We start from the raw sequence: 26,696 nt of genomic DNA, 5'->3' as shown, positions 1-26,696 counted from the left end.
CTGTGTGCAGTAGATGATGCCCAGTGGGATCAGTCTGCATGCAGGACTAGGAGTCCTCACCCCTTACTGATGGCTGCACAACACTGCTGGAGGAAATGAATGCCAGTGACACGGCTGACATACGGAGTTTGCTTCCGCTCACTCTTCCCAGGTAAACACTGCCACAGAGTCCAAACACACACCACAGTAGCCAGATTTGTGATTTGTATTTTATTTTCATTCTTTTTGCAAGCAAGAAAATCCCCAGATTAAAACAATCAGAATTAATCAGACACCCCAAAAAATTCACCAGGTAATGGCTGTCAGGATAAGCAGCATAGGTTAGGCTGGAGCTAGTCCTGAAATCCAACCTGAGATGTGTCCCAGCACCAAAATCCCAAGCCTGAGATGTGACTTTCCAGGTGTCTCATTATACCAGGAACAATAATGCAGCAGCCCCACTGTCCTAAGGCATCTTGCACTAGTGGGATCCCCATGAGCTGAAGCAGTGGACAGTAAGGAAGCAGTCCAAGTCCCTAGAGAAATGAGAGCAGAAGAGAGAGTAACCCAGAGAGCAAATAATATGACCCAAATTATTAACTTTGGGATGCTAACAGCTAAGGAGCACAGGCTCTCACTAAGGATTCTAAAGGAAAGTTTTTTTTTGTTTGATCCACTATCTTTGTTTTACTTCAGTCCCTCCCCAGAAAGATAAACTCACCATACCCAAATATAATAAGCTGAAACTAGTACCATGAATTCTGCTTAGGGAGTTTCAGGTACAGTCCTAGATGAAGGGAACATGCTGAATCAGAGATACACAGGGCTCCAGTGGAACACAGGGAAGTGGATGGGGTGCAGAGGAAGGTCAGTACAGGGGGCTGAGGAGGGGATTTGCACCTACCTCAGATGCAGAAGACATTATAGTCAGCCAGGGCCTGCTCCTCTACAACAGAACAGGAGAGATCAAAGTTATCCTTGCACAGAGCCCAGTGCAAACACCCAGGCAGCCCTGGCACCCCATGGTTCCACACTGACCTGGGTTGTAGTAATCATAGACCCTGACATGGCCTGGCTTCAGGTTGGTCACCTCAATCTCCTGCTCCAGATGCAGGACATATGTGTCAGAGATATGGCTCAGCTGGGGAAGAAAATAAATGGCAGTTCACTTACGAGCAGTTTTTTTTATTCCTCACCTGAATTTGATCCTACTAACTGACAATAACAACTCTGTAGACTCAAACACTGGACTTCAAGATGAATCTTGAGTATCCTGATCTGCTAGCCCCAGTCCTGGATTCTCCCAACAAATCTGGCAGTGCCCTTTGCTCCTGCAGCTTCTCTAACAGCACAGACGTTACCTTGTCCAAGTAGATGGCAACACCTCCTTGTGTTTTCTCAGTTCTTCTCACTAAGTGTCCATGCTGCAGCTAGGGCAGAAGAGAGGAAGAAGCAATTTAGTTTTGTCTTTTGAAAGGAAATCGGAAGACATCCCAACAAGGTTTATCTAAGTTAGAGTTGGCAGATTCTCAGTCACTCACTTCTAAATGTAGTTTGGACTCTTATCTCTTCAGGCTGATTTCCCTGCAGGGCCATTCTGCTCCTGCAAACCCCAAGGACAAGAGCCTAGGGTACTTAGCTGACAGGGGTATGCTAAGCTGATTGGGTCAGAAGTATTACCATCCTCAAGACTCAAAGAAACTGCCAACAGTATGTGTTCAAGTTTGTTGTGTGGCAGAGGGGAAGGGATGGTGAGATTGCTCAAGGAAGAGACAGGCAACACCTTCCTATACAACCTTCTCCTCTCCTTGGGCACAGATGGTCCCACTGACGCCACATCCCCACCCTGATTCCACATTTCTTACAGACACCCCGGATTCTGGAGCCAGGGCAAATCCAGTCAGTAAGGACACCTCCAGAATCACCATGTTGGAAGTGGATTTCTTCCCATTGTACCTGGGGGAGAAGATTAAAAAGAGAGTCTCTGGGGGAGAACATTAAAAAGAGAATCTCTCCCACCTTTCCCTTCCCTTTACCACCAGTCCCTGTGTACAGTGCCCTGAGCCAGGCAGCCCAGCCAGGGCTGGGGCCAAGGCAGTCACTGCTTCCTCTCACAGGGTGCAGAGGATGGCTGCACTGCTCTGAGCGTCCCCAGTCTGAGCTGACCGCTGCACACCTCTCTCCAGCAAGAGCCAAGGCTCTCCATCTGGCCCTCCTGCTGAAACTGCCTGGTGCCTCCGCTGCAGCCAAGAAGCACCCCTCAGCTCTCCAGCCATGCCCAGCTTTCCTTCTCAAGTGGGACAAGATTTTTAGAGTCACCTGACATCAACATGGACAGTAACAGAGCGTGTATTGTCCTTGGTGCAATTGACTGGCTCAGTTTTCACTTGCAAGGCAAAGGATGTTGAGTCTTGTGGGGAGGGCGTGTTGTACCTCAGCACCATCTGCAGGGAGAGACAAAAAGACAGACTAAGACATTGATAATTAGCTTGATATCATCTATGACACCTTTTTTTTTTTTTTCCCAGTGGCTACTTGACTCCTCAAGATTGGACCCCAGACAGTGAATGGATAAATGATATGCAGTAAGCACACTCGTCCCAGTACCCAAAATAAAGGTCACTCAGCTTGGAAACCTTCCATGGGCTCCTTCTCAGACTTTCAGCTGAGACTGTGCAAGTCAGACACACAGCAGTGGGACCACTATAAAACATTTTCATCTTCCAGTACTCTTGAGAGCCGTGGAAGCACCATGGTCCTATTTGGGAAGGTTCTGTCTGTTTCCTCCCACACACAGGTTTATTGCATTGGCACCAAGCTGGGATTAAAGCACAGTCAATTGCACATTTCCTTCCACAGAGGTGCAGCAGAGTTTTGGTTTTGACAAGATGAGGAGATGAGGGTGGTCACAGCAGGGTCTGTGGGAACCTACCCGAGTAAAGACACAACAGCTGCCATGGGCCTGCACCAAGAACTTGCCCGGGACCTCTGTCAGTGCCGCCTCCTGCACCAGCAGCCGGTTCTGGTAGGAGACTTGGAACTTCTTCCCAAAGCCTCCATGGGACCTCACCCTCACCTCTGCATCCCCCTGTGTGCTGTGTGTCAGTGCTGCATACTTAGCCAATGCCTGCAAAGCCACTACTGTGTCCTGCAAAGGAAAACACAATTACATTTGTATCTCTGATATCCAGAGACACTTGAAAGCAGCATCCTGAGGAGCTCCACATCCAAGGGCTCCTTTGCCCAAAGTATTTACACTTGCATACATGGTGTGCATATCTTGCAGAGGTTCTTTCTCAAGAAACATCCCCTTCCCTGGCCATGAGTTACCTGTGTTGAGGCAAAGCCTCCATAGGCATTCTGCTGCCTGGTGAGCCAGGCCACAATGCCAGAGGCCATGGTAAGGTCAGACTCTGTGACATTTGGCTTGGAGAGCAGGGCCAGGAGGACGTAGGCTGTCAGCTCCACATCCACAGACACTGGTTGTGACCAAGGGCTGGTACTGGTTCTGGGCTTGGAAGACGTCTGACTCCAGTGGATCTGCCCATCTGGAAAAGGAAGGTAGTAGAGGGAATCTTGAGGGATGTCAGGGAAGAACTCCTGTGGCCTAGCTTCCTAGACCCAGTGGCTTGTGTCTGCAGAGACCATTGGGTAAACACCTTTTGGTTGGGTCATCACATCATCAGGGCAGCTGAAAATCAATGTATTTTGCAATACCTAAAATTCTCTATTCCACACCAAGGTGACATATAAAAACTAATATGCCAATAATCTGCATATGCATTACCTCCCAGTTGTCCAAATTCTGTATTGCCTTGTTTGCTAGGTCCACTAACTACCTGATACCAGCCAGCTGCCCACTGGCCAGCCCTGAGAGTCAGGGACTAACAAGACATGGGGCAGCTTGCTTTCCTCTCTGGCATTTTGCAGTCCTGCACAAGAATGCCCAAGTCTCCTAAACCCCAACCTCCACTTCAGGCACCAGAAAAGGACAACAGATCTGAAGGAAATCAGCGCCCACACCATAGTGTCAGCAGCACACGCCATGAGCTTGTTCAGTGGATGTCTAAAAACTCTCCTAGTGAAGGGCCTAGAGGGTGAGGCTGTGGTCCTCCCAGGCTGCACCTTACCAAGGGCTCAGAAAGGTCACCTGTCCCTTGTCTGATGTTCCCCTGGCACCGAGGCCCCCATACCTGCTCTGATCGCCTTTCGGCCAAGCACATCGAGGAGCTCTTGTGTGCGCTGAGAGTCTTTAGCCAGGGCAAAGGTGTAGGCCAGCAGGGCCTGGGTGTAAGTGCTGGCAGCCTTGGGGAGGGCAGGAGCGATGCAGCCCAGAGCCCTGCGCACCACCGTGCTCTGCAGGAGAGAGGGACATGCCACTGGTCACACGCAAACCCCTGGCAGCCAGGCAGACCCTGGGACACAAGCAGAAGCATGCACATGTTTCTGTGCCAACACAGAAAGCACCCCACTCGTTCATTCACTCAGGTGACTCTGTGCCTGGACCTGCACTCTCTATCAGCAGTAGCAGTGTCTTCAGCCCTTGATGGAAAGTGCTTGACAGACCTCTCCCCTGAGCTGGTTTTGGGCTTCAGCAGTGCTCTCTCAATGAAATAAACACCTTTCCTGAGGGAATAACACCACCATGTCTTACTTTCTCAGTCCAAACACAGCAACAGCAAAACCACACAACTGCTAATGAGCACACATAGCCTGCTGAGCAGGGCGGCTGTGTTTAATTCATCTTCACAATGAACAATTGCATTATGGTGAAAAAGGATGACCTGAAGGATGTATATTGCCAGAAGGCAATTTCCATCTGTTTTGCTTTCTTTTTCCCCTAAGCCCACTGCTTTCCCTTCCACTGAAAAACATTGCTTTTTCACTTACTTTTCTGATTTCCAGAGAACTTCACTCCTCAATGTCTACAACTGTGTTTCTCCATCAAGTTAATTGTTTTTTTATTTGCCTGTACCATAGCCTAGTAACTAGCTACAATCCTTAGCACTTGTAAGAGCTCCCTCTTGTTTGTCATTACTTAAGAATGCAGTTCCAGCTGCCCTACTGCACTCCTCTCCCAGACTTCTGCTTTATTTGTGAAGCTAAACCCTATTAGGAGTTACATTATGTCTGTTTACTTGACTGTGGGAGCAGATCCACCCACCTCAGGATCAGCCTTCAGCTGGGTAGGACCAGCAAGGGGATGGCAGGTGGAGGGAGCAGGAATGAACAGCTCATTCCTGGGAGATGGCCAACGTGGTATCTAGCCAGTGGTTTCCAGTATTTTAACCTCACCTTCTTCCTGACAGGGATGTCCTTCTCAAAGAGAGAGTTTTTCCTGAAAAGCTGTAAAATCTTCCTCACTCACTCAATTACTTTGCCCACAAGTCCCTCCAAGGCACTCTGTTGCCTGCCTCAAGTTACCACTAAGCTCATTAAGATTCAGATCTTAAGGCAAAAGCATGGCAAAGATTCCCAGTATTTACCTCTGGTGTTGCTCCTGCCTCCAAGTATGCAGCAGTGATGTAGGCAGCCAAGGGGACTTCCCCATCTACACCTCCCTAAAAAAAGCATAGACATCCAAAAAGCTGGGAAAAGTAATAGGCAAATACTGGAGCTTTTCAGGAGAGGTCTCACCTATCCCTGTCTTGCTCCCTCTCAAGAAAGCACTACAACACAGGCAAGTGAATTTAAACAATTACCAGCACACTTGGCAAGAACTGCTTGGTGCTGTCCTTCAAGGTGCACTGGCCTACCTTCATGAATGTGTGGAAAAGTTGTCCCACGTTTTTGAAGCAACCACTGGGAAGCTGATGGAATTCCAGCCAAGTGAGAGCAGCTTGGATAATCTGGTTGTCCAGGTAAATGTATGGCTTGGCTTGGACAAAGCATTTAACCACAAATGCAGTCAGCCTGATTAAGAACAGAAAAAAAGGCATGAAAAAAGGAAGAGAGAATCAGAGAGAGGTGGAGTGCATCAAAGACCAGGAAGAATGAGTGGAAAGAAAGAATCTAAGCAGAAGTTGAGGAAAAAATAGGGGAGTTTGAAACTGGTGGATCTCTCTTTACCTATTGCGCTATTTCTAATGTGCTGGTTCAGGATCAGTTCATCCCCGGGATTGGGGTGCCCTAGTCCACAAAGGGCACAATAGGACAGCAAGGGTTCCATGCTGGAAGCAGAAAGCTGCCCACCTCCTGGCTGTCAGAGAGCAGGTAGACAGCAGGGAGAGAGCCCAGGGCTTACCAAGTATTACCATACTCATCCTTGGTACCAAATTCACTGTAGGAGCCATCAGGGTGCTGATACTGCAGCTGTATCTGGTACCCTGGGAAGCAGGATAGGACATGAGTGCTCACAGTGGTATTTGCAATGAAATCGCTGTGCGGGGATGGGATGGTTGAGTGCTCCAGGTGGAAGGGGAGTAGGAACCTGGGACTGTTGGACACAGGGGAAGGCAGAGGGACAAGGTGGGTCTGTTGTACTCACCATTGCGCAGGAATCCTGTTGCCCTGTCCTTGATCTCAGGGCTCAGCTGCCTCGTCTTCTCCAGGTACTGCAGCACATAGACAACGGGGGCAAACAGCACCATGTTCTGCTCCCCACAGCCGTGGGGCAGCTGCACCAGGTGATCCAGGTTCTGCAGTGCCATCCCCATGAGGTCCCCTGAGACAAAACATAAGCACCCTGACCACCTCCTGGGCAGTAAGATTCACCTCCTCCTACCTATGACCATTCCCAGCAGTGCACCAAGCAAGGTAGGCTCAGCACAGCAGTGTGGGGACACCTCTGTCCAGCCACCTTTTCAGTTCCACTGTGCTCCTCATATGAGCTGTACACATTCCCATCCTGGCAGGGAAGCTCATTAACACAGCACTGTCTCCCTTGCTGCATGTTTTAGGTTGTCAGGAATCAGGAAACACAGCCACACACATGAGAAGATAGCAGCGGAGCCTTGGAAACCTCAGAAGTGGTGTGGGGGGGAATTTGGGCTTTCCTAGGGGTAAACTCAGAGTTATGGGATGTGCAAAGGTACTACCATAGCTTAGCTCCTTACCAGTTACTGAGACGGTGGCTCTGACTGAACCTTCAACCACATTTAGAGGCAACACCAGGGACACAGACTCCTCTGCTGGATTCCCTGACACCAGTCAGGTAAGGTGTGGGGAGAACAAAAAGAAAGATATTCTGATGAAAAAAGCCTACAAAATCCCCAGAAATATTCAAGGCTGTCCTGATAACTTCCCATTTTCCTGTCACAGAGGCTGTAAATCACTTCAAAAATCCACGTCCCATTCCACCCTTAATTTCCTCCATCCACCTCATGGTAACTGTGCTGTCCTAACACCCCTCTTTATAAAGAGGTTGAGAGGATTTTCTCCTGGAAACCCTCAGGGGTCAAAGTCACCTATTTTTCTCCACAGATGTTACTCCATCTCATTTAAGATTTCAATTGCAGGCTTGTTTTCTCAATGCTCCTCATGCTCTCAAAATCAGCTGATGGCCCCATCATACACCATAAAATTCAAGACAGGAACAGAAATCCTAAGACATGTCCTCCAGCCTCACCATGTTCAATAGTGTGGTTTTATTTCCACGGGTGAAAAAGGCCTCAAGCTGTCACACCAGTCCCAGGATGTTGATGGTTAAAGAGCAGACCTCCCCATATCCCTGCCTAGGAGAAAGCCCTAGCTGGCACCACAATTAGAGCACACTTCTGTAGCTTCATCATGCAGACAGAGAAAATTGTTCAACAAGTGGAATTAGCCAGAAGGTGGTTAGGCAGGAAGAGGGGGTTGAACAGGGTGAAAGAAAACAATCTATCTACCTTTTTCGGGACACAGGATGGAGCTGTGAGCCTTTTCTACCAACACTCCCTCTGGCTGTTGGAGCACATAAAAGTAGCATTTTAATGAGCACTCAGGGGAGAAACGGGATTACAAGTGGATTAGAAGAAGGTATGTTCAGAATCCTGGTTCAGGGTGGACAGTCAGCTGCAGTATCATCATTATCACAGAAAAATACAAACTACTTTCAACCATTTTCACTTCAGGTCAGAAACCAGCATGCATTTTCAGAATATCCTAAATTCTGAATATCTGTGAAAATGGTGCTGTAAGATTCAGCAGAGAACTCAAGAGGCAAGGACATAAAAGAGTGTTTAAAGTTTCCCATGGTATGAAGTGGAGGACATCCCTTTACCTTCTACATCCATTAGCCCTCATGGCTGAACCCAGCTCAGGCCCTGAGAATAATTGCACATTTTGAATAGCAAGGGGTAACTCCCAAAATTAACACACACAAAATCTGGGAATTGTACAAAGCCTACTTTGAGGCTTAGGTAACAGAACAGCTTGACTGACCCGGACTTGAATGAGTTTGGTGATCGCGTCTTTCTGTCCTTGTTTTGGGACAAATGGTATCTCCTCACCACAGAGCTCTTTGGAGTCCACAGCCTCTGTGCTGAGGGTGATGTTCACGAGCCCTGCAAATAACACACATTTAGGTGCATCAGACACTTTCTGAGGAAACACTTCCTGTTAATACAATAGACATCACCTGCTAATAACAAAAAGTTTGATCAGAGCCCTGAATGTTTCTGTACCTCCGAGCACAGGCTTGTGAGTAACCATGACCACAGGATAAGTGCAGAGTACTCTGGATAACAGAGCAATCAGCTCCTCACTCTATGTCAGCTCTTACAAAACGCCTCCACCTTGGTCCCAGCCCTTCCCAATTCCACCACCCCACCTCCCTGTGCTTCTCACCCAGCTGCTCAGCTGTGACACTCCACTGAAAGGTCTTGGCTTCCCCAGCACACAAGCAGCGGCTGTAGACACAGTCTTTGCATGGCTTCAGCTGGAAGTGTGCAGACTCCTCCAGGGTCACTTGGATCTGAAGGGGCAGAAGGGATGGCAGGTGGCAATAAATAAACACCAACAACACAAAAAGGAAGCCTACAGAGGGTGGAAGTAGGGGTGAAGCCTGAGAGGAATATACACAGATTGTTTGATTAGCCAGGGATCAGGCTGGGAAAGCTAAAGTCCTGGCAAACCTGGCCAGGGTTATCAAGGGCAATAAGTGTGTCTGTGTCTGTGCTTGGGATTGCCCCAGCCCACGTGCAGGACCTTGCACTTGGCCTTGCTGAACTTCATGGGCTTTGCACAGGCCCAACTCTCAAGCATGTCAAGAGCACTTCCTTATTTTTCTTTTTAAAAGTGGAGTTAATGTTTTCCCTTTTCCAGTCAGAGGGAAGGTCACTGAATTGCCATGCTTTCTCAAAGGGGATTTGGAACTGGATGATCTTTAAGGTCCCTTCCCCTATGATTCTATGATCACAGGCCACAGGTGTCAGCCATGTCCCACTTTCCTTGCAGAGGCTATCAGGTCTCGCTTACCCTCATGCATTGCTGCAGGTTGTTGAAGACTGTGGCCTTCAAGTTGAAGGTCTCACCCTGGACCACAGAAGATGGCAGTGGCAGCTCTACAAGAAAGGGCTTGGAAACAATCAACTGAGAGGCTGGAGCAAACCCAAAGCCGTTCCGTCCTGTGCAGAACATTCCTGCTTTCCATTCTGTGATGGTGTCAGGCACAGTGACAGTGATACTCTTGTTCCCACTGGGGCTGGAGAGAAGTGGACAGCAACAGAAGCATTTAAATGAATGATGCCACACCAGGTGACCTGCTCTGTGTTCTTCTCTGCAGAGCACCCCATCACCTCAGTCCAACACCTGCTGAACTTGCAGCATTGCAGGGTTACAAGCAAGTTCTTGTAAAAGTGGGGACCCCACCTCAGGTTCTTATATCAACAGAACACTTGGGTCAGTGGGTTACATGGCTGCAAGATGCCATCAATCACAGACAGCACTTCACCTTTACACATCTAAAAATGGCTTACAGATGTCAGCAGTCTTATTTTCCTTGGCCTAGAAATAGGAAACCAGAAACCAGAAACCAACAGAGCAACAGGATCAGCAGCAGTAGGGCTTAGCAGATGAGGTTGATCCAGCCATTCTCTGTCCTGTGAAACATTGCCAGCTTAAAGCCCAACATGAGGGCAGGGCAGAGACTTGTCCTGTGCACACGTCACAACTTCTGAGAGGAGTAGACTGTTCTGCGGCTGCCACCACAGCCAACACAAAAAGCAGATATAGCTAAAGGTACTAGTATTATTTGGCTTATTTCACCATGCATGTACAGGAAGGCAACACACACAACACAGAAAGTTTTGGTGGCTCAGATCAGGTTGGTGTACAAAAACACCTGCTGCTAGGGGTGAAGGAGTGGATGTATCTGTAAGGACAGTGGAGGTAAGAGAGGGCAGATGTTGGTGGGAAATATGCTCAGGATCTGGCCTGAGCATATTTCAGTCTTCAGAGAACACACAGAAAAATCTTGAAGTCTCAGATGAAAAATCCCCAAAAGCTCTCTCAGCAGACCCTGTGTACACACTGAGCCTTTCTCACAGGACACAATTTTCAGTCCTGTGAAGGACTTCTATGGACATCAGCTCCCCTGGATACCAGGATACATCTGCAAGCACATTTTGGGAAATGCAGGCTCACAGGACTACCAAAAGCAGAGCATAGGCAGTAAACTAAGCTGGTTTGCTGCTTCTCGTGCTTTTCTTTCTTCCTATGCCAGCCACCTCTCACGGATGACCAGCAGTTCTAGTAGAGGAAAATGCATTTAATGAACACACCAGCTCCAACAATGAACAGCATACAGGTATGAGCCCCATGATGCATGTCCTTAAGTGTCTTGCACAGCTGCCTATGATCTAAACTCAGCTGCATCTGCTGCCACTCCCAGCCACAGAAAATGACCCAGACTAAACCCCGACTGCTCAGTTTACTCACCCCACAGAATACAAATCCCACAACCAGGTTTGGTGAAAGTGCTTGTGTGCTTTCTCCTCAGCTGCATAAAAAGGTGGAAACATAGTGGGCTGATAGGTTGATGTCAGATGCTCTGTTGGAAACAACAAAAACCTATAGTCACCACAGGGTCCTCAGGTCCTGGTTAAGAGAAGAGGAGCTCCAGCACACAGGCTGCAGCAAAGGCAGTCAGCTCTTGGGAAGCACGGAAACAGAACAAAATGTGATGTCCCAAATTTTGAAATCCCTTGCCTCATTTCAAATGCCAGAGGTGCTTTGGGCTTTACTTGCATGTGGAGGCACCATGGGACAGGCAACATTTCCCTCACTCCACAGATAAAACCTGGGATCCATACATCCCACTAACAGCCCTCACATAGCACAGCAGGTTTAGGGACAGGAAACCCTCTTTCTCCTTCATTTGCACTTACAGTAAGTGCTGCCTCTTGGCTCTAACCCAGGACTGCTTTCACATGAAAGACTAAGCCTCCCATGTAAGAAGAAACTGCTGTCAAATGCTTACTGTTATACACTTTATGGGGCTGGGCAAATGTCAACATGGGCCTGGAAATAGACATTCCTCTTTCCTGCAGCATAGTTGTCAGTGGAGTGGTTGGACATACTCTGGGTTTCTTGATATTGGTGTTGGACATAATTTTCAACCCCATTTCCTGTAGGAAAAAATTAATCACCAGAAGATTGTCCTCTCCTCTCTGCCCTTGTGCTTTCCTGTCCCTTCATGCAGTGGGGCTTGGCTGTCCTCTGTATTCTCTTGCTTCATTTTAAGAAGGAATAATTCAGATTCCCAGCAATTGGCAAATAAGGTCTTCTAAGGTAATTCATCTGGCCTGAGTCAGCCAAATTTATTTATTTTCAAACATATGGTCATTTGGGTACTAAGCCTTCTCTGCCTGCAGGGTGCAATTGCTCATGCTATGAAGATTAAACAAATTGTGTGAAATCCAATTAAAGTAATGAATAATCCTTGGCATCCTGAGTCACACAACCCAAGTGTGGCAACCACACAATGATTTTTCCTTATACATTTCAAGTCACCTATTCAAATAACAAGTGAGTTACAAGGGCCTAAACTGCACCTGTTCACTGCCCTGTCTGCAGCATCATCCCTTGGATATTGGTAAAGTCAGGGGCCACATTTCCCTCAGTTCATGAATGATCTCAACCCACCAAATCAACCATTTTTACCCTGAATGCCGTAAACACATCAGGCTCATCAGAATTTGGGAACCCACATGAACGATCATCTTCAGACACTTGGTGAGGATACCTGAAGTTATAAACAGATGGGAACAGCCCATAGATCTGAGAAAGCAAGAGGGAAAAAAAAATCAGTGCACATTAAACCTGGCATTCCCTTCCTCTTGCACATCCAAGGCCTGTTTGAGTTGCTTCTGGCTACTGTGTATGAACGCATGCCAGAAAGCTGTCACTCTTCCTAAGCTCTCCTCTGATAGTGCCAGCACAGAAGCTGTTTTATCACTGAGTGATGCTCGACCTCTTCCTTAATCCCTAATCCCTACCCATCCACACTGGAGCACTGCTGATCCCTCCAGTTTCCTGGAGTTAAGTTCTGCACAGGTGGCCTCCCTCCCGCCTGGTGTCAGGAGGGAAGGGAAAAAGTCAGAGCAGGCTCACTCACCGAGTGGCTGCTCAGTTCTTTTCCTGGCTTCATCCAAAAGGCACTTGGATCCGCAGCCCAGACGGCACATGTGGAGCCAGGAGCTGCCTGCAGGCGGAGGCCAACCTGTGAGCCAGGAAGAGTCTCTGGCGTTGAGAAGTTCAGCTCCACCTGGATGGGAAGAATGCAGGCAATGCCTGAGTGACATTGCTAAGGGTGGCCACCCTACCACTTCCCAAACAGGGAAGGGACTGATAATGAAGAGAGTTTCCAACGACCTGCCTTGGACAGAGAGCCAAGGAACCTCCCAAGAACTCCCAGAAGGTATTTAAAAAACACCACACTGAGGTTCTAACAGGAAAAATGCCGGAGGGGGAGCCATCAGCGTGCACATGGAGACATTTCCTTGTCAGAGCACAGTTCTCTCTTCTTTACCCAGCAAACCAGCCAGCCCTGGTCACACACCTCACAGCTGTCTGTTAAAAATCACCATCTTCTGGGGCCCCAGATCAAAAATAAGCCTAGTCCTTATCTCCAGGCTCTTTGTGGGATTGGCCTCCATTTCCTGAAACGCCTGCTGTTCTTGATTGAATCTGACTGTCTATGGCAGACAAACAGCTGTGGAGCTGTGGAGCAGGAGTAATGCCCTCTCAGAAATTCACCTTTGGAGTGCAAAACACAGCCAAGAAAGCAGATTCCCAAGGATGTCACAATGGCCAGATGCACTCAGACCTGTCTGGATGGCCAGTAAAATCCACTTCTTCCATCATTCACTTTCAGATGTCATCCCAATACCACATACTAGCAATTCTAATTGTCTGCTGCAGCAGCAGAGCAGCCCTGAGCTCTCCTGAGAACCACACAAATGACCTGTGCTGGGCTGGATTATCTATGATCCCACCAAGCTGAAGTTGCCTATGGAGACAGACAGCAACTCTCTGCCTTTCCCAAGCATTGCAGCAGCCCCCACAATGCTGAGCACACACTTTCTGCAAACATCACAGCACACCTCACCAATCACAAACTGCAGTTCGTGTGACAGCATCACACACAGGATCAGCCACACACAGCAACACAGCTCTCCTTTCATTGCAGCAGACACGTCCCTGCTCACACATTTAGTCATAGCCTCAGACACAAACCCTACCTTGTTTCTGAAACATGTGGAGACACTGAAGATGGCAGAATCAGCAATGATTTTTCCATTAGGGAAGATGACATAAACAAGAAGTCTTGGAGCTGGGGCGTAGGTCAAGCTGAATGTAAGAGGGATGGAGAAGGAGCCTTCCAGCACTAGGTGGAGAAGAGAGGGAATAAGAGGAAGTAGATTGGTAGTGAAAACAGAGTCTGATCAGCTTTGCCATTCTGCATGTACCTGCTTAAATCCTTTCCTCCTTTACTGAAGTTTTTCAAGACCAAAGAGATTTCTGGAGACTGCTGAAACAATCAGCACATCTCTGGATCCGGTATTCAAGACCAGCAAAAGATTTTTCTGTTTATTGTCTTGGGGACACTTTGGAGTTCAGGCTTGTCTCCACAGAGAGTAAGAGCCTCAGATATCTTTCAAAGCCTCCTCTCACCCAACATCTCCTATCCCATCACCAACGAAGCAGCAACCTTGTCCCAAAATATTTATAATTTGGGTTTTAAAAAACAAGAGCTGGAGAAATAGTCAACAGTGGGTCAACAGTCATCAAAATTATAAACTGTGGCATCCTAATGACCCAGATTATTTGTAGGCACAGTTGCTATGGAGGGTAAAGCTACAGTTTCGTGCTGCTTGCAGGAGCAGCAGCAAAAGGAGACTTGATGATAAGAGAGGATAAGCCCATGGGCTGAGAAATGCTGAGTATTCTTCTCTTGGTACAAAGCAGGAGGGCAAAGGGAACATGAAATCTGGAAAGGCACAGTGCTCTGATGCAGCACACGAGTGGTGAGCCACCCCTGCATTGCAGGAGGCTTACACCACTTATCCAAATAAGAGTGGATGCCACAGACCACTGAGTGCTTGCTAGACATGACACTGGGGAGTGCACTTACTTCTTGGCAGCCCAACCCAAACAGTCTGCTGACCTGCATGGACTATCCCTCTTTTCCCTGTGACCTAAAAAAGAACACAGAAAGGAATGCTCACATAGTCCCATAGCCTTTGAGATCACTAAAAAGATCAAAGTAACCCTGAAATTAAATTGGGAGATTAAATGGCGGTTGGGGGAGGAATATTACCTTTATTTGCTCTCTAGTAAGCTAGAAAGGAGAGCTCAGGGATGAAGTGATGTGGGAGAGGACAGGTAAGGCAAATACCTGCCCCGCACCTGTGCAGAGCCTAAAAGAAAGGTTCTGTCTTTGTTGCTATTTGTTACTGCAGTACCAGAATCAAAACCAGGATCCAGTTCCATGCTGACTGAAGGAACTCCCTGTCCTGGCCTAAGCCAAGACTATCAAATACCAGGCTTGAACCTCTAAGAGATGCTGATCTTGGGCCTTCAGCTGTCACCCACTAGTGATTCCCCAGAAACTCACAAAGTAGGAGAAGATGACACGCTTGGGCCCGTGTTCCAGGTCTTCCTCATAAATTCTGAAGTCCACGTGGACAGATTGCGTTTTACCACAGGGCATTGTCTCTGGCACACGGATGATAGAGAGGAAGCTCCTGCTGTTGCTGTAGAATGGATGTATGGAATAAGAGGCTCGCTGGTAACTCAAGTCAACTGTCCCAGGCTCTCTGTCTGAATCTTGATGCAGGACACTTGCCTGGTGAGACAAAAAACCAAACCAGTTCATTTCTCTAGTGAAACAAGTCAGCTGCAAATCACCTTTGCATGATGATCTGAGCAACACCAATGACATGTCTCTCTGTGGAGAATTTTTGAGGAAAGCAACCAGGACCTGAAGAATAAGCTCTCAGAGGGAGAGCCAAGATCTCAGCCAAGATCTAGAACATGCTAAGGTGTTTCAGGTTTGAGTTACTCTCCTGCAGGAAGGAACAAGGAAAATGTCTGTGGGGCAGTAAATAGCTCTGACATGCACAGATACCCCTGCCACAAGACACACCCTTCCTCACTTACCTCCAGGGAGGCCAAGGTGCTGTTCCAGGCAGAGGTGTCCAGGCTAAATACAGCTGTTCCAGAATCCCCAGTGATGTACTTCTGCCTAAATTGCTGCTCAGCGCAGTTTACTACAAGGAGGACTTCTTTGTTCTTCAGTGCTTTGCCTTGGTAATCAATTACTTTAATCTGAAAATATCATGGGGAGCAAGAGAAGTGCAGAAGAATCTAATTAGCAGACAGAATCTCTGGTTTCCCCAAGTCAGGAGCAGTGTTTCCAAAGACAGCAAGATCACTCTTTCAGTCACTAATAATTTTATCAACACTGCCACTGCTCCTGTCATATTACCACTTGCACTACCATGTTCATTCACAGAATCACAGAATGGGTAAGGTTGGAAGGGATGACCCTTCAAACCAGAAAGGGATCACCCTTCCAACCCTTCTGACCCACCAGAAATGGGTCATCTTGTCCAACCTCCAATGCTCTCCACTCCTTCACAGCAGAAGACTTCCTGGCTGCTGAAATTCCAAATGTTTGTGTTTGCATCCCACATATTCAAGCCCATAGCTGCTCCCCCTCATGGGTAATTTGGTAAATGGCGGTCTTGGGTGTTATTCTGACACTGGACAATTCCAGAGTTTTGTCTCTGGGACTCATGTCTGCCCTCCCAAGCCCCTGGCTAGAGATGGAGTCAGAAAAGTCAGTAAGTAAAGGTTACTGTGAAAAACTGCTCAGAAAGAAGCGAAACTGGGAATTACCTTTCCTCTGTACATCTGTCCAGTGTGGTAGTAAGAATTCACATCATCAAACAATACCATCCCGCCAATCCTGGAGATAAGTAATTTGTGGGAAGCATTGACCTGTATCTCTGAATGAAAGCAACAAGACAGAAATATGAGAGAGGGAGCAAGAAAGCCAAGCACTCCTCAGCAATTTCCCTGCAGAGTGACCCACTGGTAATATGGATGGACATATTCAGCTGCACACATATTTCACATCCCAATGGTGATCTGCCCAAGATTCTGGGTATCTGATCTTTCTCCCATTTAACTTCTAGCTTTTAGAGAGCCTCACCACCTGACACCACACTCGGAGTGAGTGTGTCACACCATCAAGAGCTGCTGGCTCTATCTGTGAGGTTACATAGCAGTCCCCAATGGGCTCAGAAGGCTCAGATGCCTTGCTAGCCTGAAAGTCTCTGGTGCTTTTGGTCAGATTAGCACACCTTCACCTTCCTCCTCCCAGGCACCAGAAATTCCAGAGTTACCTGTGGCATCCTCCACCAGCGAGGCCTCTGCAACTATGCTGTCCCGATAGTACCGAAAGTCTCGGCTGAAGGAGGACAGGCTCACATTGGTGAAGAAGCAACCTGCCTCATCTGTCTGAAAGTACAGAGAGCAGAAACAAGGTCTGAGCGAGGCACTTGGATTAGAAGTTACGGAAGTGTCAGAGGAGCAGCAGCACGAAACCCCTGCCCTCAGGGTGCTTTTCCTTTTGGCATTGCAGCCCAGGATATGGAGCAGGCACATGATGAGGCTCAGTCACAATCATCAGGCACAGCTGCTGAGAGGCAGCACAGGTAGCAGTAGCCAAGCAGCCAAAACAATGGGTTAACATTGCTGTTACTTCAGCTAAAGGACCCAGCAGCCTTGTGTTACCCTGAGGCTGAGCACAAATGCCTCTGAATATGGCTCAGCTCTTCCTAAGCATCCCACCTGGTTGCTGAATTTGTAGCAGAGATCCGGTTTGGAAGCACTGGGCAGGAACGGGGCTATCTTCTGACAAATGCTCACATGAACCATCCCCTGGATGCTTTTCCCACGAGTGTATCTGTTTGGGGGAGCAGGGAAGGGAAGAGACAGTCACACACAGTGGGAGAACATATGGCTTGCTTTGCATAGCCCCAGAGATCACTCACTGCCGGATATTTACAATACAGCACAAGAGTGGCCACCATACAGCAGGCCCAGGAGTCCTGACCCAGCAAGTAGGGCCAGGCCAGGGCTGTGCAGTGTTGGGAGATCACATTATGATATTATTAGCACCAAACAAAATTATTTTTGGTAACTAGAGTGTTGTAGGTACTGACTGCGCTATATATCAGCATCACCTGCAACAACCCCAGGATGTGCTGAAGGCATTCATCATCTTATGAGCAGAAACATGGGTGATTAAGAAAGTGCCTTCTATTTAAAAATCACCTTTATATGGGGCTAACTGTAGCATTGTCCTTGGATCACACCTGGGGAAATTCCTTTTCACCTCCCTCTAGTTTCCATTTGAGCATAATCTGGAAAAGCTTCCCATCATTTCCCATGAGTTTGTTCAGCAGGGAGATGAACACCACATATCTGCCATGACCAGTCCCACAAACAGTTGCTTGTCAAAGGGTAGGCTGTTCCCTCAGGTTTTGTGCGTGGAGATTTGTGAAGTGGTTTTAGAAAAGAGGCATTAGAGTATCTGAATGATAGTTACAGGAATGTTTTGTGTTGCCTCAGGGTGCAAACAGCTGCCATGGAAGATTCTGGCTTCCTGTAACTGAAGTGTAGTAGACTTGCCCTTTAGCTCCTCATGGTTACCTATCCAGCTTGTGCACATCAGGCCAGAAATGAGCACAGGGCCATCTCTCCAGTCAGAATCCTCACCTGCCACATACCCGGAGCGGGAAGGTGGTCTCTAGTGCATAAATCTGATTTGGCGCCTCAAAGATCACTTCAAATTTTGGCAGCACTGGAAGGCAAAACCAGAGAACTGTAGGAAACACAGGCCAGGGACAGCCTTCATAAGGAATTAACATAAAGGCAGACAATGGTGGAATAAGGGAAGGAAACTGAGAAGGAAGGTGATGAGAAGTGGAAAGGAAAGATTTTCCATGTATCTTTAACAGATTTGTGTGTAGGCCCTGGATGATTTGCTCCTTCCCAAAGTAAAACCGAACATGCCCATGTCCCTGGTACTTCTGACAGCTATTTTCACTGAGAGAAGGCTGGCCTCCCAATAGAGTTGATTAGGGAATGAAAGTGAAGTGAGAGGCCATTGGACTTCATATTCTCTGGAAAAGTCCATCCTAAATTGCCTTGTTTTATCTGACTCCGAGATCCATAGGAATCAGCTGTGTCAAAGGTCTGGGGCCACGCACAGCACTCCTCCCACACGCTAAGCCAAGGTCACGAAGAGGTCTCCTCTCCTGAGCCTCAGCTCAGACTCTTTTCTGTGACAGACGCTACCACTTTTCCCATTTGCTCCTAGGATGGTTATTGAGGAATAAACACCCTGCTTCCTGGACCAGGAGTGCAAGGTCCTGTCAGCAGCTCAGACAAACCCCCACGTGCTCATACCGCGCTCCTTAACGGAGAAGCTGCCGTAGGCTCTGGCGCTGGTGACATTGATGACGTATGTTCCCAGCAGGGGCTCATCACTCAGCTGGAAAGACAGGTCTGCAATGCCATCACGAGGGACCACGTTCTGCCACTGCTCTATCTGGTTGTTCTTAGGGTCCTGCACCCACAAGAAAGAAGGAGCTGTTCCAGCATCTCACTGATCCACATCCCATAGAAACCGAGCTTCAGGATTTCAGTATTGTAGACTACCAAGTTCTATAGCTAAGGAAATGAGGTTTGGCATAGAGTGATCAGGAAATTTTGAAGACATGATAATGCTCAGGTTCTGCTCCCAGCATCTGAGCCTCCTTCTACACTTATTTAAACTCTGATTTTAAGCAAAGATTATTCACAGTTCTAACTTTCTTTCATAAGCATCTAAGTTTGCAAGTCTAGAACAACAGATTTCTACTGAAGTGCCTGGGAGCATAACCTCAAAGAAGCACATAAAAAAGAAGCTAAAAGAAGTATGTTAGTTTAAAATTTAACATACAACAACAACAAAAACCACAAAAACAAAAAAGAAGCTCTACTATTCTACTCAGAGATCTGTAAAATCTACCAGAAACTGAGTATGTACAGCACAGGGAAATGACTGCCATCACCATTACTTTAACATGAGATTTCAGCATCACTCACCAGGAGAAACAGGGAAATCTGGGGAGGAAAAAATACAAAAAACATTAGAAGAGAGAAACACATGCCAGCACCATACACAAGGTACTTCAGACTCAGAGCCCTCTCTGAAGGATGTGCAACTGGTGATTTGGAAACTAAAGAGCACTGACAAAAATACTAAGTAAAACAAATGCCACCAAAAAGTAGAAATACCAGTGGGTTCATTACAGTAAGGTCTGAAGAAAGGGAAAGGAAAAACCAATCTGGACGTCACACAGCACTTGCTAATAACCTCCTGACAGAAAAACTCAGAAGTCAGTACCCAAACAAGCCTAGCTCTTGTTCAGGTGTGGTCTTAAGAGGGTTACAGAGGTATAGGATCACATAATTTGGAAAGACCCTCTGGAGGCCACCTAATCCAACATCCTGCTGAAACATGTCTTCCTGAGCAGATTGCTCACAGGCTTCTCCAGGTGGGTACTGAACATCTCCAATGATGAAAATGCCTTTTCTGGACACATTTCCACATTGTTGCAATCAAAAAGTTTGTCCTAATGTCTAAGCAGCATTTCCCAAATTCCAGCTTGTAGGGTGCAGATTAAAAGCACCCTTCCCCACAAGAAGGAAAACCTAATTTACAATCTATTCACTCCCCCTGTAACACCATCACATCAGGAATCAATACGTCCCATACTTGCAGCTGCATGACTATTCTACCAAGATGAGCAAGAGACATGCCCACCTCTGCCATCTTCCTGGCAGTTACTATTGCCCTCTGCATACTCATAAGACCTGCCAGGGGTGAACATGGAAAAGTTGGAGCTTTGGTAGATGGGCAGGGTGGAAAAGAGGTAGGATCCATGCATGGTACAAGGCAGCCTCTTCCACAGCCCCCAGGACTTGCTTACCGAATCGTTGAGTGCAAGGAATTCCTCATCCAGAGTCACAATGCGAAATTTCACTGAAGACAAGGAAATCAGGGAATATATTATCAGATCTCAGTTTTTTTCCCTACAGACTGCAGTTCCATGTGCTTCCCCAGCTCCTGTCTCCATTCTAGACACACTTGTGGTAACGTTTGACATGAATATTCCCAAATGTAAGGTACCATGGGCATGGTTATCATTAGCTACTGCCTTCTGCAACTCCACAGTCATCACAAGCCAGACAGTACAAACACTGAAAACACCACGCAGCAAAAGATGTGATCTCAAAGCCTTCTGCTAGAGCTGTCCATACATTGCAGGGCATCACAGTCTTTCCATGTGGTGCAACCAGCAAAAAAGCCTGGGACCCTCAACTGCTCCCATTTGCATCTCACCTGTCTGCCCTGGTTCATAGATGGGCTTGTCTGTTTGGATGATGGTGCCATTCCTGGCCTTGCAGATCAGGACCTTTTTCTGCTCCTCAACATTGACCCTGTCTCCTGTGATGGTCAGTTTTACAGTGGCAACTTCCTCTGTGCCATCAGCTGGAGGGGCAACCTGTACAGACAGAGCACACAGGCCCCAGGTAATCTGAGAGTAAAATGGAACAACTAACTGTTTCCCTCCCACTGTGCCAGGAAGGAACAATCAGCAACAAACTCTGAAACCAGATCACGTTCAGATCTCAAACAGTCCTACATGAACAGCAGGAGGCCCTGCATGCCATGGAATCTGCCCTTTTTCCCACTGGTGACAAGCAAGCACCTGACACTTTTGAGTCTTCAGACTTGCTCAGGAAGATGGGCAGATGACAGAAAGGTGAGAGATGGTAGCAGAGAATCAAAAGAGAGAGATCAAGCAGTTCCGCAGCCTCAAACGCTAGGCTTTCAGAACTACCCAGCACTTACAAGCAAGAAATCCAAAGTAGAAAACACAACCAGAAAGACTCTGGATGCCAAAGACCCCAGCAGCCTCAGCACAGAATATGCAGTATAACAGAAGGGATATTGCTTAGACATGTCTGCCTTATCCCAGATCTTTGCTAAGTTCTCACCAGCAATAAATAACCTCTAAGATGCTGTTAAGAAAGACGAGCATATTCATTTCCATCCAACTAGTCTTTAGTAGCTCCCAAGAGCTGAGTTGCTGCCTGACTTCAAGTACTAGAGAAACTGCAGTATGTCCTGCAAGACACCATTTCCCTGAGCTTTAGCTGTGAACCTGCACAAGTCCTTCAGAAAGAGCTAAAGCTGCTTCATCTGGTCTGTAATGGATGAGGACATAGGTGGTATCCAGAACTCTGGCAGATTTTAACGAACGTAAATTTAATTTCAAAATTAGATTCAGAAAGGAAATTCAGTGCTAACCAACAGACTGTGTTGGGCTGTGCATCCCTGGACATCACCCATTCCCCTTCCTGAAAGGCTCTCACCAAGACAAAGTAGACCCCACCCATGTCACCCCTGACTAAGGAGTAACACAAGCATTTTCCTGAAAGGAAAATCAGTGATGGCGTTTGCCTAGGGTGGCTCACCCAGAATTTAGTGCACAGGAAAGTCTTCTTTTTCTGGATGGTTTCTTGCATTAAGAGCTCCCGTCCTGCAGAGCGCTCCAAGGCCAGATTCACTTGAATTTTTGCTTCATGACAGGTGATATGGAGGCAGGCAACCTGGGTGGATGGGTACCGGAGAGCTGCAGGGATCACCACCAGGTAATGTCTGTGGTGGGGAGGACAGCAGAGGTGGCATCAGTTTGAGGTCTCAAGAGGTATAAGAAAGCTGCCCTGCTGTGGCCCACTACTGCAGAATCCCCCAGCAATGTGCCATGGCTTCCATCAACATTCAAAAGCAACAGTGAGCCCAGCAAAGTTGTTGCTTCACTGAAACTTGAGAAATGGTTTCTGCTTGATTAGCTTAAGTATAGCCCTATAAACTTTTTTGAACCCCTTATTCCAGTAATTTCTTGAGCTCTCCAAAAACATCCCATGCAGTCTTCAGAAGAAGTGGTTTCATAACCTCGCAGTCTAGACGCCAATGATTTGACCTGGCATTGCAAGTGCAGAGCAAACATCTCTGGGCCTCAGGTCTGACCTGGAAGACCCCCAAAAAGCTGGCTTGTATTGACCTGCAGGAGTCAAACTAAGGCATGGGAGGCAAGGTGTATGACTCAGCTACTCCTTGGGGTGACCTGATAGAGCAGGAAGCATGAGAGCTGATGGCAGGGATGTGGTCCATCTAGCTAGACTGATTAAAGAGACTGAAACAGAAGTTCAGCATCACTCACAGTTGGTGAGAAGCAGCTGCAGCATGGAACAGAAGGCTCAGGAGGATGGCTATCCTCATCCTGGGAGTTCTTCCTGCCCAGTCTCAAATGGCTCTCTTCCTCTGAAATCTCTGAGGCTGTTTATAGGGGAGGTAATTTCTTTCTAGCACAGTCTAAATGAAGAGGTGGGATGTGGGGAGGAGCCAGCCTCTCCCAACCTCTCCCTCTCTCCCGAGGTTCCACACAGCAGCTGTAAGGCTAAGTGTACTGTGCCAAGTGCCCCTTAGCCAATAGCAGCCACTTTGGCTGCCAGCCACCAGTTCAGAACATCCCCTCCTGCAAGGCTGCCATGGAGACACCTGACCAAATGGACCTCTCACGGCAAAAAACAGTGAGAACTTTGCTGATCAGTGACCCAGGCCAGGTCCTGATCACTTGTCACTTGCATCCCTTTGTTTCAGCTGGAGATGGATTGCTGCTGTGCAGCCTGCAGCAAGAGCTGCCCCCTGCACATGGTGGTGTCCTCATCTGGGACGGAGCTCAGGAGCTCTGGATCACATTGGGGGGTGTGGATCTCCTCAGGCTGTCTGGCTTGAGAATGGAGCGAATCCTTCCATGTGTGTAAGGAAGCGCTGCAGCAGTACTGCCACCAGCCAGCAACTGCTAATGAGCTGATGACTTTGCCTTTCCCTTCCCTGCACACCACAAGGAAAATGGAAATAAATACTGGCCCACAGAGGCTTCCACCAGTGCCCTGCAACACCCACTAGTCATGGCACCATCTGCAAGGAGGGGGCCTCAGGAATGGCTTCCAGTTCTTCATTATTCTGGGCCTGAAAGGTCTGGCATCCAGGGATGCATCCTTTTGGTTCTGCTTTTGAACCTGGGGGTTGGGTTAAAACTCACAGATTAAATATGTGGAACATTTTGTAAGCAGCCTGTACAGTGGGTAGTCAGTTGTCCTAGTTAACCAGTTTGGCCTCCAGAAAAGCACAGTCACCACATAAAGTGCCTGCTGTGAGCAGTCCACAAACTACATCTGAGTCTTGTGTGAGACAGCATTAGTTAGCCTGAGTTGAGATGTACAGGTGACTGTCCTAATAATACAGACAGCTACAGTTCTGTGCCTGGAAATATTTCCCAGTGCTGTTTAATAGTGCCAATGCAGCCTAAGCTTTCCATACCTGCATCCCAACATGATGTTATTCAAGCAGTCAGTTGGGATCTCTTCACCTGGCAAAAACAGCAGGATGCACAGAAATGTTCAGCTAACCCAGGAGCCCTGCTCCCACGGCTCTCCATAGTCTGTTCCCAGGTGGAGTTGGGAAGACTGGCACACATCATGAGGGCTGCACATTATGTACAGGATGTTAGTGTTAGCTAGTATTGCCTTTGTCTCAAGTGAACATCTCACTGTTCAGTTGATTGAGATAACTGGCCAGAGGCTGATAGAAGTCAACTCTGAGCTGGTCTAAATCACTGTTAGGCTCCTTGGCAAGGGAGACTAGACACTTTTTATTTTGATGAACACATTCTCTCCATTCTTGCCTCTTTGTGTCCTTCTCAAAGAAAGAGGTCACATTACTCAGAATGGCAATCACAGAATGGTTCAGATTGGAAGGGACCAGAGTAGGTCATCTGGTCCAACCTCCATAATAAAGCTGATTCCTCCCAGAGCACATTGCACAAGATGTCATCCAGTCAGTTTTCAAATATCTCCAGTGAGGGAAACTCCACAACCTCTCTGGGGAATCTGTTCCAGTGCACAGATCACCTGCACAATCAAGAAGTTCTTCCTCATATTCATGTGGAATTTCCTGTGCATCAGTTTCTGCCCATTGCCTCTTTTCCTATTGCTTAGCACTACAGAAAAGAGTCTACCAGGCAAACCTACAAATTTTTTGTCTAAAACCAGATTTTCCTATAAAAAGCATGAGCCAGATCTATCACAAATCACAGCCAGAGAGGTCCAGATGCTGGCAGATTTCTGGCAGGAGCTGCACCCACTGGGGCCAGCACTGGGGAGATCTCTCTGACCCTGTCCCACCATGCCCTCCTACCGTGTTTGCCCAGGTGTGCTCTCTATTCCTTGTTTAGCTTTGGCAAACCTGGCTTTTGGTCACATGAACATACATTTGAAGGATCTGCATCAAAGGCAGTGACTGACAGCTGCACAGGTGTCACAAACCCAGACAAAGTCCCTGCAACAGAGAAAGCAAAGCAAGGCTATGCAGCCTTTCTAGTTCTTAATTTTCTTTCTCTAAACGGACTCCAGTAAGGCCTTTGTGATAGAAGTGTTGGGCCAAGATTCCCATGGGGAGTAAGGGATCTATTCCTCCTGAAAACACACTTCAGCTGGAGCACAGGACATAGTCCATACTGGCAATGCAAAACCATATAGAAACCTCTTCTTCACAGCTAAAACCTGAATCAAAAACTGAAAAGGAAGAAGTCTTAGTAAAGATCATACATATGATAAATTGATAACATTGCCCATGGTTCAGAATGAGGAAAATGACCTTGGAAATCACTCCTATGTTCTAATATCTTTGAAGAAAATTAAAAGGCAGTGGTTTCAATGAACTGCATGAGAAGAGTACCAGAGAAGTACCGATGTCTGCAGAACACTTTGATAGGAGACTGTGCAGAGGAGAGGAAGTCCTCACTTGCTTTGAAGAATCCTATCTGTTGGAGAGCCTGTAGTGCAGAGTAATTCATCAAAGCAACTGAATCACTCTTCATCCTCCTCTAGAAATTTATCACCAACATCATACAGGCCTTGGGCCTCCTCTGTTGTTGCCTTCTTTCCAATCACAAATTTCATGCTCCTAATCACTGACATTTCCAACTCACCCCTTACACACACACACAGACACACACACACACATACTCACTCCATAACTGCTGTATAGCATTTTCAAAGACAATGAGATTTGCTATCCCTGTGTTCTGATAGCGAAGTAAACTTTTACATTAAGGATATTTCATAGTTCATGTAAGGTTCATAAAAATCTGCCAGGCCTTAGTGTTTCTGCAAACTGACTAGCATCCATAACATAATGGAATCCCTTTAAAGAATCTCTCCACAATGGCAAGGTAGACTGCTGCACCCTCTTTCTGCTGCCTTGACAGCAGATTTGTCCATTGCACCAAAACCAAGCAAGGAATTGAGAACACACCTGGACAAACACAGCAGGAGGAGCAGGAGCTGACTGGGTCAGAAAGCTTGAAGGCAAAATAGTGTAAACTGTTCTATGCCTTTCTCAATGCTTGGCCCCTATAGTAAGACCATTCAAAGAGCTGCAAATCTTTTTTTTTTTTTTTTTTTTTTCCCAGCTTTTAGACTATAGGCTTTAATTTCTTGAGTTGGAATTCAGTTTGGGCAATTTTCAAAATTATGCCCAAAGAATTTTGGAAACTGTCATAAGAAGGTGCTCAAACCACAGGCAAGGCACGGATCTCTCTCCAAAGGACACATGTGAACCCTGAGACCTGCAACTTTGCATACTTCTCACAAAAAGGAGCAGTAACTACAGCACCAGCCAACACTCAGAAAATCCACACATGCCATTGAAAGAGTCTATTCCCTTCTGAACCTTCTTGGCCCAACACCAAACCCCTGGCTCTTGCTTCACCTCTCTTACTCCACCAAAGGGAGGAAATCTCAGCAGCACTCCAGGCACGGTGACTTCTCTTAACCACAACATCCTGACTTGTTAATTCAAATCTGGCCATCAAGTATATAAGCACTCATAGAAGTTGAAAACTGTTTACAAATTGATAAATTGGCTCAGCCAAGCCCGCAACATTTCCAGATCTTAATACAGTGGCTTAGGAATCATCTCTAGTCATAACAAAGAATCAAAACCCAAACCAGACCCTAGTGGTTTGGGGTCCTACATAAAGCAAGTTCCACCTTGAAAAACCATGGTGGGAGATTTAACTACTTGTAATGTATTTGTGGGA

General features: G+C 47.2%; 1 protein-coding gene across 1 annotated transcript; it reads right to left on the bottom strand.

Moving 5' to 3' along the window:
• Positions 1–249: 249 nt before the first annotated feature.
• LOC128783646 (alpha-2-macroglobulin-like protein 1) lies at positions 250–22,053 on the bottom strand. Its single transcript, XM_053934590.1, has 35 exons — positions 22,003–22,053; positions 20,864–21,026; positions 20,451–20,503; positions 19,564–19,581; positions 18,883–19,042; positions 18,190–18,274; positions 17,260–17,374; positions 16,812–16,926; positions 16,303–16,412; positions 15,562–15,729; positions 15,017–15,247; positions 14,534–14,597; positions 13,641–13,786; positions 12,515–12,664; positions 12,061–12,177; positions 11,378–11,525; positions 10,837–10,948; positions 9,376–9,601; positions 8,746–8,872; positions 8,341–8,462; positions 7,806–7,860; positions 7,035–7,118; positions 6,467–6,643; positions 6,224–6,305; positions 5,736–5,892; positions 5,466–5,540; positions 4,173–4,335; positions 3,310–3,527; positions 2,912–3,127; positions 2,299–2,423; positions 1,845–1,935; positions 1,341–1,409; positions 1,018–1,120; positions 884–925; positions 250–515 (listed from the first exon to the last, which is right to left on the bottom strand). Exons 1-34 carry the CDS (start codon positions 22,051–22,053, stop codon positions 885–887), a joined length of 4,137 nt encoding a protein of 1,378 aa, XP_053790565.1. The 3' UTR covers positions 250–515; position 884.
• Between the last annotated feature and the right edge of the window lie 4,643 nt (positions 22,054–26,696).

The sequence above is a fragment of the Vidua chalybeata genome, chromosome 2 (assembly GCF_026979565.1).
Source record: "Vidua chalybeata isolate OUT-0048 chromosome 2, bVidCha1 merged haplotype, whole genome shotgun sequence".
Taxonomy (NCBI): Eukaryota; Metazoa; Chordata; class Aves; order Passeriformes; family Viduidae; genus Vidua; species Vidua chalybeata.
This window is presented reverse-complemented; position numbering and strand designations above follow the sequence as displayed.

Bases quoted from the DNA above. Each gene is read 5' to 3' on its own strand.
- LOC128783646 (XM_053934590.1), bottom strand. From the start codon at position 22,053: ATGCAAGAAACCATCCAGAAAAAGAAGACTTTCCTGTGCACTAAATTC. The intron at 16,927-17,259 runs GTGGGATGCTTA...CTGTACTTTCAG, and splicing joins GCTACAAATTCAGCAACCAG to ACAGATGAGGCAGGTTGCTT. The intron at 926-1,017 runs GTCAGTGTGGAA...GTTCTGTTGTAG, and splicing joins CTATGATTACTACAACCCAG to AGGAGCAGGCCCTGGCTGAC.